The following is a 20959-nucleotide window of genomic DNA, read 5'->3' as shown; positions in this document are numbered from 1 at the left end:
AAAGGACATGACTGAGCAACAAACACACATGTACAGAAAAATATGAACTGTGATGTTAAAAATGCCTGGGCTCTTTGAGAGGACCATTCTAAGGCATTCTCGGTTTTTTGTCTCTTACTGGCAAGAATCAAATAAATGCAAGACGCGGGGCCATTCTGACTCTGAGATGGACTGGCCAGCATGGCTGGCTGGGTGGTGCTTTCTGGATAGACTCCAGTGTGGTCAGGGATGTGGGGAGAAGCTGCCTTCACTACACAGAGTGGAAGGCTGTGTGTGCTGAGCCCTGGGCGGGGGTGGGGTGTGAGTCCCGAAGCAAGTGGACGGAAGCTAGCCGGGAGGTGAACTAGCCCATGTAGAGTGGCCGCTGAAGCCTAGACGCGGTTGCCATGAACCCTCCTGATGGAATCCACCAAGGCTGAAACAGGGGTGTCTGGGGAGAGAGCCCCCTGCGGCTGGGAGGCCCCAATGCGGTGAGAGTGAATGTGTGTGTGTTGGGAAGGTCTGAAGCTGAGGCTCTGAAAGTGACTATGGGAATGCTGTCTTCAGCTTCTGGGGGCCAGCGGGGGTCTACAGTGAACAGGACTTCACCAACAGCCCAAGCTTGGAATCTGTCCATTGTCAGCCTGTTCTGGGCACAGAGGGCTCAGGTTGTTCAGCTGGCTTGTGAGCTGCCATCTGAGGCTGCGGGTTTCACTGATTCGTAAGCAAGAGCTCAGCAATGAAGCGAAGACCCTGTGGTCCTCATGTTGCCACAAAGGTTAATTAACAGACTAGGAATCAAGACGCTGGAGGTAGATGGAGGCCTGGGACATTTCCCCAGGGCCAGAGTCACTAAGGGAGCAGCTGGACGCCACACGGGAAGGGGAGGAGCCTGAGAAGGGGCCCGTGTGAATGGGGTCGGTGAGAACTCAAGTAACCAATGTCCATGAACAGCCGACCTGAGACACGTCCTGGGACTGAGCACGCTGGGGGACACTGGAGGAGCCTCTCTCCACTGAAAAGCCTTTGGAGCTTCTAAAACCTCGAAGGAGACAGGAGAACCTTCAGGAATAGAGTCTCAAGGGCAGACAAAGATGCGCTCGGGGACCACGTGATCAAGTCCACAGGAGGGACCTTCCCGCAGCTGCACAGCCTCAGTGACTGCGCAGATCGAGGGTTCTCTCCCCCGACTCACTCATCTCCCACAGTGATTTCCTTTGCAGACATCTGCCTGACAGGTCTGCCTGCTTAATCTCTGCTTGTATCTCTAATATATGCTTGTTCTACATGGAATTTTCCAAAGGACTCTGCCGGACAGATGCTTTCACTAGAGATGGTCAGACGCATGACTGACCATCACTGGGGGAGATCAAGTGTCATTGTACGAGGAACAGAGCTCCTTGAACAACTCAGAGAGACGAGAGGCTGGAGGGGGTGTGCTGCCAATTTCAACAGGAAACAGGCTTCAAGTAAACCCTCTGTGACGCAGGAGTGCTGTTTTCTGTTTTTAATACTTGACTGTAAACAGTTACACTGAAATGTGTTGACTTTTGATCAATATATACACTCTCTGGTTTAAACTGTTCAGACGATGATGAGCTGAGGTTGATGATGTTAAAAAGACCATTTTTTTTTTTTAAATCAGGGATAGATGTGTTTCCATGAAACAGGCCACGATGCCCCCTCTCCCGGCCCCTTCCCTCCCCACACAAGCTGTTTTTGCAGCGCTCAGGGTCAAACTCGCTCCCAGGCAGGACGTGACCCCAGAGGCCTCAGCCAGCCCTACGTGTCAAAAGATAAAACGCTTTGCAAAGAGAGAAATTCCTTAACTCTCTCAGAGAACAGAGGATGAAAACAATCTTTCTTTTATCCACGGCTTTCCAAAAACTGCCTGTGCAAGCAAGCGAGTGGAGCGTGTTTCTGTTTTTCTTGCCGCGCGTTAGAAGACTGGCAGCCCTTTTAGAGGCGAGCGGGCCTGGATGCACATGCTCTGCACGGCGAGCAAGGGACAAACAGGCCCCCTGAAGAGCCACAGGACCCTGGAGACACCTGTCTAAGCCTTGCTACACAAACTGCGGTCCCTGGATCAGCGGCAGCGGGTCATCACCTGGGAGTGGGTTAGAAATGCAGGGTCCTGGGCTCGGCCCAGAACACCAAGTGTGAGTCTGCGGAACCAAACGCAGAGTTTGCCCAGCCCTGCTCTGGCCTGGCTCTTCCGACTCCAACCGGGATCTCAGAGCGGCATTCCACGAGCTTTCCGTGGACTCCATGTCAGGGACTGGCATTTCCAGAGGTGGGGGACTTCCTGGGCATGTCCCCTGCCCCCATCAGCCTCTCGATCCCGGGCCCAGTGGGGAGGCGGTCACGGGGCCAAGTTCAGTTATCACTTTGATTGATAAGTGGGGGTTTGAGTGATGCCCCCCTCCCATTCCATTGGACCGTGTGGTTGGGTCACTGGTTCCCTTTCCACATTCTTACCCTTGACAGAGCTTCCAGAAGCGTAAAGGAGGCCACTAGCCAACCTTCTCTGCCCCGAAGAAAAAGCCCAGCTCAGCCTGCAGCCCTCGCTGGCCGAGTGCGTGCCAGGAGACAGCTGGCACCCTGTCTTGCAGAGGAAGCATATTTCGCATTAGTTCGCCTCTGCAGATAAGCCAACGTCTGTCCACCCCAGTAGTTTTCATGCAGCAGTTCAAATTGAGTGGAGCCGCCAAGAGCGGAGCGTGCGTCACGACCGCAGGTGCACGCTTCTGACGGACGTGCCCTTGGCCCTGAGCTGGGTGACCTGCGCTGGGGTTCTGAGCAAAAAGTCCCCAAAACACTGGGCATCGGTTCTGATCAGGACTCCCGCCTCCCCCTGCCTTGCTGCACTCCTGCGGCGTCTGGCTGGGCTGTGAGTCAGATCCCAGCCCCCACGCTTGACCTGCATTGGGCGCTGGGCACCCATGACCATGTCCCTGCAGCGCATGGGGCCCACGCTCAGGTTCGGCAGCAGGGCAAGCACCCTTTCCTTGGGAGTTTTCTCAGGCCCTCTGCCTGTGCGCCCCTCCCCGCCCCGGCCACAGGCTCAGAGGAGGCAGGTAAAGCCACGTTTTTGTCTGGGACTCGGTCCCTCTGACTGTCCCCTCCGCTTCCCTGACCCTCACTCGTGTAAACGCTGTGACTTGTCATTTCAGAGGAGCGAGAATTAGAGACATGGTCAACACCACCAACTTGCAAGCGGAAAAAAAGCCCCAGCAAAATGGGTGCCAGGCAACCCAGGGCGCCTCATGCCAACACGTGATATGGTCCCCAGCAGGTGGCTGCTTCTGGGACCACCCCTTCCTCTGGGTGCTGGGTCACAGCCTCCTGACCAGTCCCACCCAGAGAGTGCAGAGGAGACGATCTGAGCAGCCAGCGAGCCTCAGACGAGCCTGTCTTTGGGCTCCTAAACAGTGATGTGGCCACAGGCCCTCAAACTCCACCCCAGAATTCCTGGGGATCAGCCTCGGGTTTTCACTGGACCCACACCCTTGTCCGTTCGTGTCTCTCAGAGCGAGAGACCCGCAGTGGGGGCACAGAGCTTGGGCTCAGCGTGCCAGAGACAGGGAGCCCGCAGGACTCGCTCTATCCGGGAGTGATCAACACGATCCGGAAACCAAGACCCACTTCCAGAGGGACACACTGAGCCACGCAGAAGTGGGAAGACTAGTCTCAGGGACCCAAGTGCAGAAGGCATGTGGCCAACGGGCCCATGTACTTCTTCTAAACTTGACATGAACCACTGAAATCCATCAGCCAACAGAACAGAACTGAACTGTAAAACAATGCCTTAGAAAAGTACAGGAATATTATTCAGCCTCAAAAAGGAAGGAAATTCTGACACAGGCTACAGCATGTTTGAAACGTCCAGACATTATGCTAAATGAGATCATCCAGGCACAAAAAGACAAATACTCTATGATTCTACCAATGCAAGGTGCCTAAAACAAGCAAACTCATAGAAACAGAGCCTACAGCTGACCAAGGACTAAGTGAGGGGAAGCAAGAAGGAGCTACCGCTTAATGGGACAGAGCTTTGCTTTGGGATGATGAAGAAAGTTCTGGAATTCAGGCAGATTGCACAACAATGCAAATGTTCTCAAAGCTTCTGAAGGGCACACTTGAAAACGGTTAGGATGGTAAATTTCATGCCGTGTGTGGTTTTAATCACAGGTCTAAAAAAGCAGACAAGCAGCACAGGTTTGCACTAGGCAGACATACGAGAGGCCTGAGGTCTCACTAATGAGACCATTTACAAGCGATTGGTTTACAAACACTGCATGTGCAGTGTCTGTGACGTATGACTCATGTGTCAAGGTTTTGTTTATTTTCGGGAAATTTATCTAATTTTTAACATGAAATGCTTAGCAAGAATGAAGAGCTAAGACAACTTTTCAATGTGAGGAGTTAAAAAAAACACACACACACCTCATGGAGCCTGCCTTTTTTCTGTGTTTACCCTTAGAGACTTTAGTTAATTAAACCCAATGAGGAAGAAAAACCAACGTGAAGGCAAAAATGTCGGCAGAATAAACAGCCTTAGCCTTCTGTCCTCACTCAAGAACTAGGAGGATCAAGATTTTGCCAAAGGATCTGTAAAAAGGAGACAGACAATTCTACAACTGGATGAAACGTAGGTTAAACGTGTGTGTGTGTGTGTGTGTGTGTGTGTGTTCAGAGACTCAGTTGTGTCTGAGTCTTTGTGACCCCATGGACTGTACCTGCCAGCCTCCTCTGTCCATGGGATTTCCCAAGCAAGAATACTGGAGTGGGTTGCCATGTCCTCCTCCAGGGGATCTTCCCAACCCAGGGATGGAACCTGCGTCTCCTGCACTGCACGTGGTTTCTTCACCACTGAGCCACCTGGGAAGCACCATACAAATGTATAACCTCTTTTAAATAAATTTCCTTTCTTTTGGGACACTGTGCTGGCTTTGCTCTCACTTTAGTGCACACAGAACGGATGGCCCAGGTTTGACTCTGCTTGCGGAACAAGCCTTTCTAAATTTGAAGCATCACTGCGGTGCAGACAGACATTCCCTATTCTGGAACTTCTAGACAGGAGTCAAGGCGCGTCTCAACTGCTTTTACTTCCTAATTAAGGAATTTTGGGGCTTAAAAAAAATCCAGAGTGAGCATGACTAACCTTACTTCCTTCCCCCTCTGGAGTAAAGTAATTCATTTATTTCTAGAACATGACATTCCAATTTCTAGATAACAAACCGCTCCCATTGAAAAGCAAAGAAATCCCTCGCCAATCACAGTGCAGGAGCTCAGACCCACCCACCAATCACAGCTCAGGAGCTCAGGCTCCCCCACGAATCATAGGGCAGGAGCTCAGGCTCACGGACCAATCACAGCTCAAGGGCTCAAATGCGGTGCCAATCCAACCACAAGGCAGAGCCAGGTCCAAGGACCGGGTCACCAGTGGCCAGAGGGGCCTTGGACCTCATACAGTAGGCTGTGCCTCAGGCCCCAGCGCCTGGGTCTGCGACTGGCCGATGGCTGAGCTTCCGTTTTAATCAAGAACAGATCTGACAACTGTATTTCTGTTCCTGTAACTGAGGTTTTCTGGCTCCTCAGAAAATCACTTGATAGACTATGAAGACTACATTTTCCCTGGAAGCTGCAGGAAATCCTCTAACGCTTGGAAGGACTGTGTCGTCTCAAGCCCCCAGGGCCTGTTCCTCTGTGACAGTGGGAACCAGACCTGTTCCCTACCATCATTTCAAACACGGATGATTTTTGCCAAAATTGTCATTGTGGTTTTAAACTGTGCAGCATTTCAGAAATGGGAGGAAACTGAACGTGTTTGCTCTTCTGCAGTTTCACAAAAGCCAAGGCAGACAGCCCCCAAATCCCTGCACCGTGTGACTTCACGAGCACAAGCGCATTTCCTTTTCAAGTCTCTGACATTTTGATGTTGATAAACAGACATAAAACCTGATATCCACACACACTGGCATAAGGTATACAAATCATTTCAGGCTGTTTGCTGTGAACATTCCTTGTTTTGCATCGGGAAGGGGAGGCTGGGCCATAAAAGCTGATGACTAAGATGAAGGAAATCCTGTCTGAGCTAAGATTGTCTTGGAGAGGAGGGGTGGGGCGGGGAGGGAAGCAGGCAAACCTGGTGGGGGCTGGTAGGAAAGGAAGGTGGATTTCAGACAGGAAAGGAGAGTCTCAGGCCCGTATTTGGACGGTTCTGACAGTCAGGACCATGACCAAGTAAGGAAGAAAAGGATGGGGGTGACTGTCCCTCTGGGACTTCTCGCCGGACTCTTCCTGTTTGAGGGCCCCACTGGCTGTGCTCACCTGGGCGCCCCGGAGGAAACGGGTGGATGCGTGTCCGTTGCACCTGACTGGGGGACCCCGCGTGAGCAAGCCCTGCTGATGCCTGTAGGCGAAGGCTGGGGGCGGCCTCTGCCCCTTAGAGGATGACATCCTCTCCTGAGGCCCTGGGTGTGTCTTCTGTGCCACGGTGCCAAATCAAAGCCTCTTGAGTTTTCTTGCTTTGTTAACTGATACTTGGATCTCAGAATTCTTTGAACAACATGTTCTTTGTAAGTGTTTCCATTTGTTCTGGAAATAATTTAGTCACACCTTGACCTGACTTTAATTAAAATTAACATTCTCCGCTTGGCGGGTGCTTTTCAAACTTGGAAAGTACAAACAGCCATCCAAAGGCTTTGGGAAGACGCCCCGGCACCCATCTCACCAAGTGGACGCACACGCAGTGGGGCCCAGGGGCCCAGCTCCGGCTCCTGGCCTTTCGGCTGCTCCCCCCAGACAGGGTCTCAGTGTCCCGGTGCCCGTCTGGGCAGGGACGCTCCTCTCCTCTGCCCCCAGGGCCACACGCAGGGCACGTGTGCTGCAGCAATGAGCCCACAATGGCTCTTCTCCCCTCGAAAGTGGGGCTCTGTGGGCTGCCTGCTCCCCATGGACACTTCAGGTGGCATGTCTAACTTACAAATTCCGTCAGACAGTTGGAAACGCCTACCCAAATCCATGTGTGTGCAAACACACACACACGTGCACATACTCAGAACACCCCCCTTTCACTGCTCTTGGCCTGTTCTCCTCAGTTACCCAGACCTGAGCCCATGAAGGACTGATGCACACAGCTTGTGAGTGAACATTATTCCTAACAGAGTCAGGTCGTAAATGATCTCACCATGACTTGTGACACAGGTATCAACGTTCCTGTTTTATAGTAATACAAAGAAAAGGAGACAGAGAAAGGAAAAGTGACCTTTTCTGGTCATGGGACTCCAACCCAGATGCTGTGATGCTCTTTAAGAGACCACGCCTGTCTACATGTAGATGTGTGGGAACTCCGGTGAAAAACATCAGGACAGAAAACACAGTGGTCAGGCAGACCCCGTGCAGGGAGCCTGGCACCAGCCCAGGAAAAAGGAGTCTGGCATCAGGCCGCTGCTGTCCGGGGGTCCCCTGCACAGCCAAGATAATTTAGGAGGGTCTCTTACTCCCTGGGGGTTTCAGTAAATCTCTCTCCATGTTAGGACTCCCAGTTTTCCAACAGGCTCTCCATCTGCTCTGAGAGGATGCTGTGTTTGCACGGCCCCGCCCTTGAGTGGCTGCAGTACACTCGTCTCCACTGCTTGGGATTTTGAAAAGGACCCGGAGTAGGAGGGTTTGGGGACTTTGTCCTGTTCAGCTCCCCCGCCTGCTCCCGTGTCCTCCCCCAAGGGGCTCTCCTCTTGCAGCCTTTCTAGTCTCTGTTCTCAGTGTTCACAAGCCGCTGGTCATCACGCACGCACACCAGTCCCTCTGCAGAGGGACCCCAGAAAGATGCTCCCTAGAGGTCTGCCTGACATTGTCTATAGACAGTCATTCTCCTCCTGCCTGGGGAGCCCTCATGGAGAAAGGAGCTGCGGCATCCAAGGGCCGTGTGTGTGTGTGTTTGAGAGTGTGAGTGTCTTATGTTCTTTATTTCTCCCTCTCATTTCCATATCTATCTCTCCATCTCTACATGGGTTAGTTGCTCAGTCATGTCTGACCCTTTGAGGCCCCAAGGACCACAGCCCACCAGACTCCTCTGTCCATGGAATTCTTCATGCAAGAATACTAAAGAGGGTAGCCATTCCCTTAGAAGGGGGATCTTCCTGACCCAGGGATTGAACCCGGGTCTTCTGCATTGCAGGCAGATTCTTTTCCATCTGAGCCACCAGGGAGGCCCATCTGTCCATCCACTATCTACCTACCTGTCCATCTATCATCCATCACTTCATCTATCATCATCTGTCTATCTTTCCATCTGTCAATCATCTATATGCCTATAATCATTTACCATCTATCTGTATTACAAATCTGGAGAAGGAAATGGCAGCCCACTCCACTATTCTTGCCTGGACAATCCCATGGACACAGGAGTCAGGCAAGTACCAGTCCATAGGGTCGCAAACAGTCAGATACGACTGAGCGACTAACATGTCACTTATGTTCCATGTAGATGACAATGTATACATGTATATATGCTGCTGCTGCTGCTGCTGCTAAGTCACTTCAGTCGTGGCCAACTCTTCGCAACCCCATGGACTGCAGCCCACCAGGCCCCTCCGTCCATGGGATTTTCTAGGCAAGAGTACTGGAGTGGGGTGCCATCACCTTCTGCAAACATACATATGTGCATTTTACAAACCCAACATTTTGTGTGTTTCTATCTCCATCAATCATCTACCTACCTGTAATCGTCTATCTATATCCCATGCAGATGACGAGGTACACAGGTAACACACGTATGTACCGCTTACATATCCAACATTTTGCATATTTCGAGTGTGCGCACGCACCCTGTGGGTCAGATCTGCTGGCCTAGCACCATGGTAAGAGCAGGGCCACGGAACCAGCCCGTCCTGGGCTTCACTCCTTATTGCCCTCGATAAGCGCCCTAACCTGTGTGCCTCAGTCTACACACCTGTTAAGCGGGGTGATCGGAACTGTGGGCTGGGACCCGTCTCTGGCACCACACTGCTGTGTTCCTCCCGTGGGAGATTTTAGCTGCCCCTGGGGTTCTGGAATGCTGGAAGCTTCCTTAGGGGCTCCTCTGTCATAAGTTGATCCCGGGGGAGTCCACAGAGACCCTCGTCGGGGACCCCTCCCTTTCTCCAACCTGGAGGCGGGGACAGGGGTGATGGCAGAGGCGGGGAGGGCTGTGGGTCCGTCACCGTGCCCCTCCTTCCATCAGTCTGCAGTTTCTGCCCAGCAGTTGCTCGTCAGCTCTCTTTTTTTCTAATGGACAAACCAGAGCGGGGAGGCACCCAGGGAGCACGTGCCTTTGACAGTGTCCCCGAGCACAAGCCCTTCCCTCTGCTCACGGGGCCCACACGGCCACACAAAGACAGACACGCACCCAGAAGTGCTCGACACGCAGAAAAACACAGCATTATGTAATTCCCACCAGGTACCAGAAAATCGGCCCGTGTAATCCAGCAACACAAATTCTTCCGTAATTCCCACATGGGAGATCACTGACCTGGGCAAAAGCAACAGAATAGGAATTTCAGGGGTGGGGCCGACACAATCCCTCGGAAAAAATGCAAATCTTTCACAGACAGATCAGCGGTTCCTTTATCATCATGAACAGCTAGCTTCAGCCGGCGAGGGGCAGCATTTAATTGGGGGAAAAATCCACACGGAGAACAGCTGTATTTTAATCTCACCTTCCCTCGCTGCTCCGAGTGTATTTCTCGTCCAATAGGTCTGTTTCAGGACTTGCAACTCGCCGCCCCTTCACTCATGTCCGGAACAGACCCTTTACTGGGTGCCGACCCCGTTTCAGGCCCTGGCTCGTACGGTGCCAGGTGAAGCAGGCCTGGAGGAAAGATGCTAAGTGCCCAACGCCTTGGGTTGCGGTGTCTGACAGTCCAGTGGAGGTAATTACACGAGTCAAGACAAACGCTTACTGTCTACACAGGTTATGGACAATGATTTAAAGTCCTGCTCTCTAATGGTAATTTGGGCGGGGGGCACTTTAATTAGACTCTGAAAAAGGTCATTTCCAAGGGACAGACGCTCCGGCTGGGCACGGGATTCTGACATACACTACAGGCGGCCTCTGACCGGCCAGGGCAGGGTGTCCTTCATGTCTCGGGGGCTTCAGGCTGCTGCGGGGAGCGACAGGGTGTGGCAAAAGCTTCAACACAGAGCTGGCCAGGGCTGCTCTGCTCCTGGGGGTGGCGACAGAGGCGAAGTGTGAGGTGACCACCGCTGGCCACTGGCCATCCTTGCTCCTGGCCCGTGACTGCAGTAGCAGCTGTGGTCGCTTAATGACTGCTCCGAATTCCTCAGCCATCCAGGGAGCCCGTGTGGAATGGGGCCTCGGGGACCCTGGACCTGCATCGCTGCTGTCTACCGAGTGTCCTAGACATGCAAGGGGGTGGGCGTGGGGCTCTCCTTTCCTGTACAGCCCCTGGGGACGCTGGCCTGACAAGCTGGTGAGCCAGAGGTGTGAGCATGGAAAGCTCTCCTGGAAATGACACTGTCCTGCAAACCTGCTGTGCCATCCTGAACTCAGCAAACACCCCTGCAACCACGTTCCTCCCACCACCGCCCCCACCTCCTCCCACCAGACGGCGAGAAGAGGGAGGCCATTGTAGCTCAGCCCTGAGGCCCCTTGGAGATGCCGAGCTATGGAAACTCCATGAAGACGCCTTTCCATCCCTTCCTGTTAAAGAACTCCACCCGCTGTGGGAACCAAAGCCCTTGCCCCTGGCAGGGGCCACTTCTGCTAGATTTCTGAAGACACAGAAGGGCCTTCTGTTTGCTTTCCCTATCAGAGCACAGTGCGGGGACACGATTCCCTCTCGCTGGTCCCTGGGGTACGCTTGCTGCCTCTGCACCCGCTGCGCACCTGTCTGTCTGGACGGGGCATGCTTGGAGTGAGTGGTTCGTGACTTCTCAGTCAGCCCATTCAGTTGCTCCGTCGTGTCCAGATCTTTCCGACTCCCTGGACTGCAGCACGCCAGGCTCCCCTGTCCATCACCACTTCCCGGAGCCTGAGCAAACTCGTATCTGCAGGATTTTACTTTGAAATGAATGCTACTGGCCAGAAAGTTGCAAAGAGAGTTTGGAGTCCCCACTCAACCCTTCACCCAGACACGAGGATGTCATGTCAAAGTTTTACGTAACTTCTGCCCATTTGTGTCAGAACTAGAGATTAACACGAGTGCATTCACCAAATCACAGACTGTCAGCATTGCCCAGTTTTTCCACCAGTGTCCTCTGTCTCTTCCAGGATCTGATCTGGGGTCCCACACTGCGCTGAGAGGAGCACTGTCCTGACAGAAGAACTCGTGGCTTCAGGGGCAGCCTCGTGGAGCACGGTGGATCATATCCGAACAGAACACCCAGTACAGGGTGGGGCAGGGATAGGAGACTCCAACACGGGAGGCTGATCCAGGCGCCCGAGGGCTTAGGATCCAGGGGGTGTGGTGGGGCTGTAGGCCCGTCCTTTGAAATTCCCTCCCTGACCACATGCACAGGGCTAAAGAAACCCAGAAAGTCTCCCTAAGATTAGACACCTTCTAGTCCTCTTTCGCGTGGGCATGAGCTAACCGGCTCCACTCGGGTCCAGCTCTTTTCGACCCTATGAACTGTGGCCCCACCTGGCTCCTCTGTCCTTGAGTTTCTCTAGGCAAGAACACTGGAGCGGCTTGCCATGCTCTCCTCCAAGGGATCTTTGCCTAATCCTCTTTCATAGATAATCAGAAAAGGGAAAAAAGTCACAGACCCCTAGGGAGGTGATGAAACCAGGGTGAGTGAGTCATTCAGGCTTGTCCCTGGAGAGTCTCATTAAGGGTGGGAGCAGCCACCAGGGAAGGGCCAGGAGGTGACCACAGATAACCTATGTCCTCTCACTGCAGCTGATCAGGTATTGTTCACACAAGCTCCCCCACCCGGGCCGCAGATAAGCAGCCCCGAGCAGCATATTACAGTCAACTCTGCAGCAGCCTAGGTGCCTGCCTGCAACAGCACCCCCTTTCCTGGGGTTAAGCTGGGAAGTGCGAGGGTCCAGCCTGGGGACGGGCCTGGGACAGGCGGGGGACCCCCGTCCTCAGCTCTGACTCTACGACTGCCCAGGGTGACTGACCCCCAGGAGCATCCCAGCGCAGACACCAGCCCTGCCTCGCAATGTTCAGTGACTGGGCTCTGGGGTCACCCAGCCTGTTAGGAGCCATGCCCGGGTGGAGCTTGGTCACCCCCCAACTCTGCCGTGTGGTCCCTGGCCTCAGAGGCCACCGACTCCTGCACAGAACCAGCTGAGGCCTGGGCCCACCACTCACCCACTGCCTTCCACATCGGCGATGACGCCACCAGGAGGTTGACTTCACAGCCTCCTCTAAAGTCCTCTAATCAAGGGTTCTTAGCTCTTTTTCAGACTGAAAGTACCAGACATTCCAAAACCACCACCTTCCACGTGCTAAGACCTTCATTACATTATCGTCATTGAAAAGGGTTATCCTGTCGCACTGGTATCTTCCTCTCGCATTTTCTCTATCATCTAATTGAAGCTGGTCGCCTACTGTTCTTTTACCCTCTCCTCAGGAAGACAGACCATGCTTTGATTTTTATTATTTTAGTCAAATCCTTGTGTTCTATTCTAGGACTTTTCACTTGAATTCCACTTTCCTCCCCATTCTCTGGTTCTAGGTATACCCATGGGCAGTGGGGAAGCCAGGGGCCCTCTGACCCCCTTGTACCTGCGTCTGCTCTGGGATGCTGTGACAACTCTCTGACATTATCAACTTCAGCGGTCAGACAAACCACGCAGAGAGGAGTACTTTAAGAGCGTACCAGAGAGCTGCAGACTTGCTTGATTTTCCATTAACAGAGGAGGAACCTTGTGATATTTCCCTTCTTCAGAGGGACTTGGGCTTTGAACAATAGGACTAGAGCTCCAGGGAACTCTAGGGAAGCCCTGCTCTCCAGGAGGCGAGCACGGGGAATGCGTGCAATGCACTTGCCATAACTTATCGATAAGCTGATTGCAAGAAGAGAGAACCTGAAGAACAGATTCCTTCTCTTTCTCTTCTTTCCTTGGAGGGAGGGAAAGGCGTGGCAGCGTGCAGGAGCACCCAGAGAATTTTCCAGAGCCTGGAGCCGTGGGAGGCGCCTGGAAATCCAAGCTGGTGAAAAGGCAGTCTGGAGCCCAGCACTTCCTGGGGCCACACAGCGCCTGTGTGTCCGGCTCTCCTAGCTGGCCCCTGATACCTGGAGAATCTAAGGTCCCGGCTGGGGTCAGGAGGTCAGCCCAGCCCACAGCATGTTTGATCTCTGGGAAGGTCTTTGTTCTCTGGAATTTCCCCCCCACCCCCAGAACCACACAGGACTGCCCTCCTAGATCTGTAAGGCTGCCATCCCATCTCTGGAGATAAGAGGCAACAGTGATCTGTGGGGGCTCACGTGCCCAGGCAACCCATCTTCAAAGTCAGGGCTGTGGTCACTGAGGACAGGCCGCCTGCCGGGCACCCACAGCCTGGCCCCGCCCCCAGGCGGGGCAGCTGCAGGAAGGCACAGCAACAGGGGGTCACCCCCCCCCAGACCGTGTGTGTCCCCCCTGGGCCCCAAGCGCAGGCTGCTGGGGGACCACGGCCTTTCCTCCCACTGGACGCCAGGTTGAGTGGCCTCTCCCTTGCTCTGGGCTCCTGCTCTTCAGAGCAGAGCAGCAGAGGAGGCGGGAGTGACTTCCCTTCCCGGAAATCAGCCGGTGGGCTTTATTCGGCTCGCGTCTGTCCAGAGCAAGGAAACCACAGCCAGGAGACCCAACTGCTGAAACTCAGTAGTTGACTTATAGTCTGATCCTGGGAAATCGAGCTGTGGTGAGGCGCCTGGGTTCACACCCGCTGCCTACAGAGAGACACCGTGGGCGAGGTGTGCTTAAACTCTCTGTGCCTCTGTTTTCTACTCTGCAAAATGGGGATAATAAGAGTTACCTACTCAGGTAGCTGTGCTTTTCTATGAGGCTTAGATGGATTAAGGCACACAGATCTGCTCATAGCAAGTATTCATTAATTAATTATTCACTTCCTCTGCTAGCCATTGTCAGCTGCTTCTGCCACATAACTCTTCAGGTTACGATCAGCAGCCAGTTTTACTAAACTGACCTACCCCTGGGAAGACTGGCACAAATGGGCAAAGAAACAGGATTCCTGAGTATGGCAGATAGAAGCTAGGCAGGAACTGGACTAGCCACAAGGGGGAAAGGATTTTTAATAAATACAGTTAAGGATTAAGGCACTATTGTAAGAGTAACAGTAATTAAAGCCAGTGGTCAATAAGAAGATAGTTAAGTGGAAAGTCTATTGTTGAACATTACAAATGCCATGCCTGTTGAATAATTTGTAGCAATATGTCTCTAGTAAAATGACCCAGAAGTATCTGTTTTTTAGAGTCTAAAGCAAAGAGAAATGAAATAAACCCACAAGGGACTCCAATGCCTTCCAATCCAATACCCTAACTCAGTGGTTCCTAAACTTCAGCACCAAGTGGGAATGCAGACACCCAGTCCACCCCAGAAAGTCTGATCAGGAGATTTGAGATGTGGACCAGAGTTCTGAATTTTTAACCAGCCTTTCCGGATGCATGTAAGGGTCTAAGGACTGTCCTCTGAGAAGCACTGCTAGGCAATAAACGCTCTGCGTCCCATCGAAGGGCCAGGCGGCAGGGACTCGGATGGGTCTGCAGTGTCTCAGAGGCGTTAGGGGTAGGCACAGGTGTGCTGTATCCCACAAGCTGGGGGATGTCCTCTTCCTGCTGAGAATGACGGAACCTGGCTCAGGATTGAGCAGATCAGGGCAGAGCTGCCTTTAGTTCCCAGGTCTTCTGACATGGGCGCTTCCCACGTGCTGCTAGCGTTAAAGAACCTACCTGCCACGCGGGTTCGATCTCTGGGAAGATCTCCTGGAGAAGGGAATAGCAACCCACTCCAGGATTCTTGCCTGGAGAAGCTTACAGACAGACGAGCCTGGTGGGCTGCAGTCCGTGGGGTTGCAGAGAGTCAGACACGAGTGAGTGTGCACACACACACACACACTTCTGACACAGGGCCCTTTCTGCCAATTTTAGGCTCAGTCCCACGTCAGATTCTCATCATCCTCTGGAAGGAAAATGCTCATGTTTACCAAAGTGGTTAAAGGGGACAAGGGGGTGAGGGAGAGAGCTGGATAGTGCACAGACCAGGCGGGACAGGGCGTCTTCCTTTGCAGGGGTCACCTGCTCCTTCTCTGAGTGTGTGTGTGTGTGTGTGTGTGTGTGTGTGTGCGTGCGCATGCGCGCGTGTGTGTGTACTGCCCCCGCTCCCAGCTCTGAGCCAAGTCTTGCATGTCATGTGTGCATAAGGATTCATAAGGGTCGATGGGCTGGTTCAAATATCTAGTCTCTGATCTTAAATCTGGGATGTGTGGAAAGGAACGAGACACAGCCTGAGCTGGAAGAAAACTGGCCTAGAACCCTCTGGTCAAAGTCTACGGAGTTCTCTTCTGCCTCCCAATCTGGGCCCTGACCTGGAGGAGAAGATGGCAGAAAGGTGAGGCTCCAGGTTCCTCCCCAGGCTGGACAGTGCTTCCTCGCTCTCAGTCTGCAAAAATCCTCGGTTGTGTCACATGAGGATGGAAAAATGTTGAAATAACAGAATTTAAACCAAGCCATGAACACAGCTCTCCACTACCAGAGTGGGGATGCCGGGGACGGGGGGGAGGGGGGAGGCGCTCAGGGGAGCCCCCTGGACACCAGATGCTCCGATATTTCAGCAGACAGAGGAGGAGAAGGGGAATCCAGGACCCTGGTAAGTCTCCTTGATTTTCAGTCCCACCTTAAACATTTGGGTCCTCAACTGAAAGCAACCAGCAGACCTGCGACAGCCCAGCCACACCACACGGAGCTCAAGCGAAGCGGCTCCGGTGACAGGGCACAACATCCCACAGTGCAATCATGGCGCAGGAACAATGCTCACAGAGTCATTTCGAAAGGCAGGGCTTGAGGGGAGGCACTCGGGAAACAGGGTCCCTGGTGGGAGCCTTAACAGCCCCACCTTGGCTCGTGCCTGGCCAGGGCGCATCTTGCAAGAAAACAGTACTTTCTGCCATTGTCCCTCTCCCAGTTTCCAGGAGTACGAAGTCCCAGGTCCTCCTGCCCCCCTCCTCCCAGAACCCCTCATTCAAAAGGACAAGAAAACTCTGCCAAGGGCAGGACCCCACACCAGTTTCTGATGCCACACAGGCCATTCTCCTCCCAAGCCTGGCGCCTGGGAACCACGTGTCTGACTGCCTAGAGACCCTAAGGCCAAGCTTTGCTTCTAACGACCGGCTTTGCTCAAACGAGGGGAAAGGATGCGGCGGGTCATGTTTTTAATTATTGGTTCCCAAGGATGAGCCGAGGCCTGTAACGCACAGGATTGAAGGGGAACCCAAGGGAAGGCAAACCAGAGTCCTCGGGGAAGGCGAACTTTCTCAAAGCCTGGGCTTGGTACCGGCTGCCCAGGACACACAAGCACACAAGGGGAGCGGGAGCGCGCGTATACACACACACACACACACACACACACACAGACCCACGCTCAGGTGAGCACGCACAAGTTGCCTTCTGGCAAGGTTACTCGGTGACCCAACCAAGTGCCAATATGGTGACCCAAGAGCCAAGATTCTCTCCGGCTCGCCAATCAGCCCAGAACAAGAGTCAGGACTTACCGCCAGGACGCTCTGGGCCAGCAGCCCCACGGTCACGGCCCCCAGCAGCAGCCACCTGGGTGGGAGAGGAAGAGCTCCGTGAGTGCGTGGCCCCGGCGTGGCAGTTCCTAAAAGGACGCGCGCGCGGGACCCAGGGGCCGGGCAGAAAGTCGCTTACCGCCGTAGGGCAGGGCGCGCGGCGGCGCGCAGCTCTCTGTCCATGCTCCCAGTCCGGCCCCTCTGGGCTCCGATCGGTCCCTATGAGCCTGGAAATTGAGACAAAGAGGGCTTAGCCTGGCCGGAGAGGGGGCATCCTCGCCGCCCGCCTCCGATCGCAAGACGGAGGAAAGCGGGGAGTGGACCGAGAGCCGCCCTGCGACCCCGCCGGGGAGAGGGGAGCCTGCCCCCCCAGGCCCGGGTTGGGGCCGCTCCGCAGCGGCCGCCCCATCGCCTCTCCCCTGCCCGCTCCGAGAGCCAAGCGTGCAGCCCCCGGCGGCACCGGGCGCCCGCGTCCCTGCCCTCCGGCGGGTCCCGGCGTCTTGCGGCGGCTCTCACCTCGGGCCTGGCTTCAGCGGCGGCGGTCCGCTCGCATCCGCCCTCCGGCAGCGCCGCGGGCGGCAAGAGCGGCGCGATCGCCCTCCGGGGCCGGCCTCGGGCCCGCGCGTCTGCCCTCGGAGCTCGGCCGGGTAGGCGAGCGCGGGGCGCGCGGCGGGCGGCGGCGGGTGCCGAGCGCAGAGCCCTGCGTCCCGGCGCGCGGCGGCCACAGTCGCCCGGCCGCGCGCTCGGCGGCCTCTTACCCGCGCCGCAGGGTCCTCCCCCTTTGAGGCGTTGCCCGCCCCCGCCGCCGAGGGGAGGGGCAGCGCCAACAAATTGGGGAGCTCGCCTGGCCGCGCTCAGGTCTCCGCCGCGAGCCGCCGCGCCCGGGACGGTGCGCCGCGCTCGAGCCCCGGCCCTGCCAGAGTGAGCCGCCCGCCGCCGCCCGCGAGAGCCCGGCCGCCGGCTCTGCCGTCCCTCGCCGCCCCGCGCCGGTCCCCGCCGCCCCGGGCTCGCCGCCATGGGGCCCCGGCTCGGCGTCTGGCTGCTGCTGCTGCTCGCCGCGCTCCTGCTCCACGAGGAGAGCAGCCGGGCCGCCGCGAAGGTGAGTCCCGGCCGGCTGGGCTGCCGGCGTCCCGCCCCGCGCCCCGGCGCCCCGCGCGGCCCCTTTGTCCCCGGCCGGAGCCGCCCTCCGGGCCCGGGGGTCGCGCGCGCGCGCGCCGCCGCCGCCAGGAGCACTCTCCCGGCCGGTCCCCGCCGGGGACCCCCGTGGGCTGCGATGGCGCACGCCTTAGGGAGCCGCCTTTGTTGTGGGCGAGTCAGGGGACTCCTGGGGACGGGAGCGAGAGGGCAGAGCTTGTTGCGCCCCGCGCGGCGTGAGGGTACCCGGGAGTCCGCGGGACTTGAACTCACACCTCGGGCTCGCCTGGCCGCTGGGCGCCCTCACCTGCGCCGGGCGCCCGAGGGGGCCGGGGCGGGAAGGGTGGACAGGCGCGCCCCGTGCTGTTCGGAGCCCCACACATGTGCCCGGGCGTCGCTCTGGGCGTGTTTCTCTGGAGCTTTGGAGACTCTGGTGGTTGATGCTGAACAGTCCTGGGCCCTTTGCCTGGAAACAGCTGTCTTCTCGCTTTCCCACGACTTTGCTGTCGCCGAAGCACGCTAAGGAGCAGCGGCGGGCCTTTCTGTCCTCCAGCTTTCAAACGCTTCCAACTCCACTCTATGAGTTTTATTAATATAGCAACAACAACAAAAAATTGAAACCACGTTATATCTGAGTGTGAAACCAAAACGAAACTCCGTCTATTGTTCTGTGCAGAGATTGTTTTGCTAGTTTTCGTTTCCTCGGGCTGTGTGTTTGCCCAGAAAGGATCTGGGACTGAGGCTTGCAAGAGTGGAGGCGTCCAGCTTTGGACGATCCCTGATGTGCTGCTGTTCTTTACTTTTTTTCCTTCCCCCGAGACCTCAGCTGTTCCCCACCGTCACAGACTTGCAGACAGAACCCCAGGAAGGTGTGGCTTCCCCCCCACCCCCCAACTATTTAAAAATGATGTTACTGCTTTTGGCATTTCCCACTTACTCTTTAACTGTTTCACATAATTTGGCTCTCAGGTTTTTTTGTTTTTCCTTCTCTTAAGGAAGAATGAAGCTCACTGACTTGATTATATATAAATGATGAACTGTTACTTGCCGGAATGAACTGACAATATGCATACATACCTTGGAACTGAGTCTGGCTCTTGGCTGGCTGCTGTCACTGGGTAGGGAACGACACTAGCGGTTAGCTTCAGATTTTTTTCTTGCAGCCCAGAGGCCAGCCAGCACCCTAGTCGGTTATTGAAACGCTCTCTGGTCATGATGACAAAATGCTTCCAACAGAGGCAGCTCTTGAACTCTTTATTTGGGTCTAGAGCTTCTGACGCAAAGATTTCACACTTCCAAGGAGAGGTGGCAGGGAAATGAGAGAAGTTCTCTGTTTGGAATATGAAGCTCTGTTTGCACTTGAGTTTTCCTATTGATGATATTAGCAAAGCCAAGCCCATCCTAAGAGGCGGCTTTTTAATTAGCCTCGAGTGTGAAGCAGGAGCCACTCAGTGAGTGAGAAGCCAAACTCATTGGTGTTGAGTTTAGGATTATTTCACTTTCCTTGAATTTTTCTTAAAGCCCAAGTGCATGTTCCTGTCTTGGTTTTGCTTTATCCCTCACATCTCATGTTATGTTTTAAGACATCTGGCAGGTGGACACCCTCTGATCACCAGTTAACTTCATGGGTCTTATCATTTTGTCATATTTTTTTTCCTGGTTTAACCAAGAGAGAGAAAATGTGTTAATATGCAAATAGCTTATCTCTGTATGAGAAAATCCATTTAAAAATAATATCTGGGTAGTTTTAAAATTGGTCTCACTTTTCATGCCATCAGTAATTTTTTTTTATTTTTTAAACTTACCTCCTTCCAAAATCAACTGTTAAGGGTACCAAACAGTTGAATAATTTCCATATTGATCTGAGCAAAATATCATTTAAAAATGCATTTCTAATGATAAGATGCTGCCCATAGACCAGATCCTAATTCAGAAGCCGGCACGACTGATTTATTCTTGGACTGTCGGCTTTCCTGGAGTATCTGAGCCTGTGTTGCCTGCACTGGCACACACAAACACCACCTACGGTGTGTCAGGCACAGGCTGCTGTTACTATTATGCACAGGAAAGGTGTTTGGTTTGATGTTGGGTCCTACGTGCTATGGCCATACTGTTCATTTACTAGCGGGCAGGTTTCCTAAGTCAGGGATTTTTTTCCTCATCACCACACTCCTCCCTAACTTTTCTTTCTTAGGCAAGAATGGAGGAGTAAGATGCAGACCCAAGAGAAAAATCTGCCCACAAAGTTATGGTTGAGGGTCCTCTGTTCTGAGTCACGCAGTCAGGAGCTGAATAAATCCTTCCTTCTGCAGCCTCCAGACGCCCCCTTTCCGACTGGTCTTGTGATGCTTCTTGACAGATTACTTCTCAGGATCAGACATGTGAACTTCTCCAAAGCGTGGTGATGCCTGCCTAGGGTGCTGGCGTCTCTAGACCATTAGTCACTCTTCTGGGCCTGAATGACCTAGAACTTGGGCAAAGGGAGGTGGAACTCCCATGGGAGCGTGGCCCACGTTCTTCTGGGAATGTCAGTTAAATGAGAAGGCTGATTTCTGACTTAGTTCCCGAGACAGCACCATGAACCCAGTCCCTGGAGGGGGCTTGGTGAGGACAGAGTCTAAACCATCACGCTCTTCACATCTGGGCTGCCTCTCGTACCAACCAGGAGAAAAGTGTGCAACCCTTGTGTGTGAGTGCACACTCACAGAATTGTGAATGTGTGTGTTAATGCTTCCCTGGTGGCTCAGATGGTAAAGAATTCACCTACGGGAGACCAGGGCTCAATCCCTGGATTGGGAAGATGCCCTGGAGAAGGGAATGGGAACCCACTCCAGTATTCTTGTCTGGGAAATCCCATGAACAGAGGAACCTGGCCAGCTACAGTCCATGGAGTCCCTGAGAGTCAGACACGACTAACACACACACGTGTGTTAATGGTGTAGGCATACACACACACACACACACACACGACTTAAGGACCAGAGGGTCCTAAATGTTGTGTCTGCTTTCATTAAGCAGATGATTTCCGAGGACTCGGTAACCCCCTGCCTCAGTTTCCCTGGCAGATCTGCCCTCCGGCCCAGGATCCTGCCTTCATCCCACAC

The 20959-nt window shown here is 54.3% G+C and overlaps 2 protein-coding genes across 2 annotated transcripts in view; one reads left to right on the top strand and one right to left on the bottom strand.

Moving 5' to 3' along the window:
• COL4A2 (collagen type IV alpha 2 chain) overlaps positions 1–17753 on the bottom strand; it is a 159970-nt gene extending 142217 nt beyond the window's left edge. The window contains 9 exon segments of the mRNA XM_086330559.1: positions 16704–16758; positions 16861–16904; positions 16906–16948; positions 17238–17349; positions 17352–17393; positions 17396–17470; positions 17473–17541; positions 17544–17705; positions 17708–17753. Of these exon segments, the coding sequence (XP_086186685.1) occupies positions 16704–16758; positions 16861–16904; positions 16906–16948; positions 17238–17349; positions 17352–17393; positions 17396–17470; positions 17473–17541; positions 17544–17705; positions 17708–17738 (633 nt within the window). The 5' untranslated portion in view covers positions 17739–17753.
• COL4A1 (collagen type IV alpha 1 chain) overlaps positions 17578–20959 on the top strand; it is a 132839-nt gene continuing 129457 nt past the window's right edge. Inside the window, exon 1 of the mRNA XM_086330560.1 lies at positions 17578–17820. Within this exon, the coding sequence (XP_086186686.1) occupies positions 17737–17820 (84 nt within the window). The 5' untranslated portion in view covers positions 17578–17736. The remainder of the gene's footprint in view (positions 17821–20959) is intronic.

Source organism: Bos grunniens, chromosome 12 (genome assembly GCF_055505025.1).
Source record: "Bos grunniens cultivar Pamir isolate PY7600 chromosome 12, Bosgru_T2T1.0, whole genome shotgun sequence".
Taxonomy (NCBI): domain Eukaryota; kingdom Metazoa; phylum Chordata; class Mammalia; order Artiodactyla; family Bovidae; genus Bos; species Bos grunniens.
Note: the sequence above shows the minus strand (reverse complement) of the source record. Positions and strands in the feature narration are given on the sequence as shown.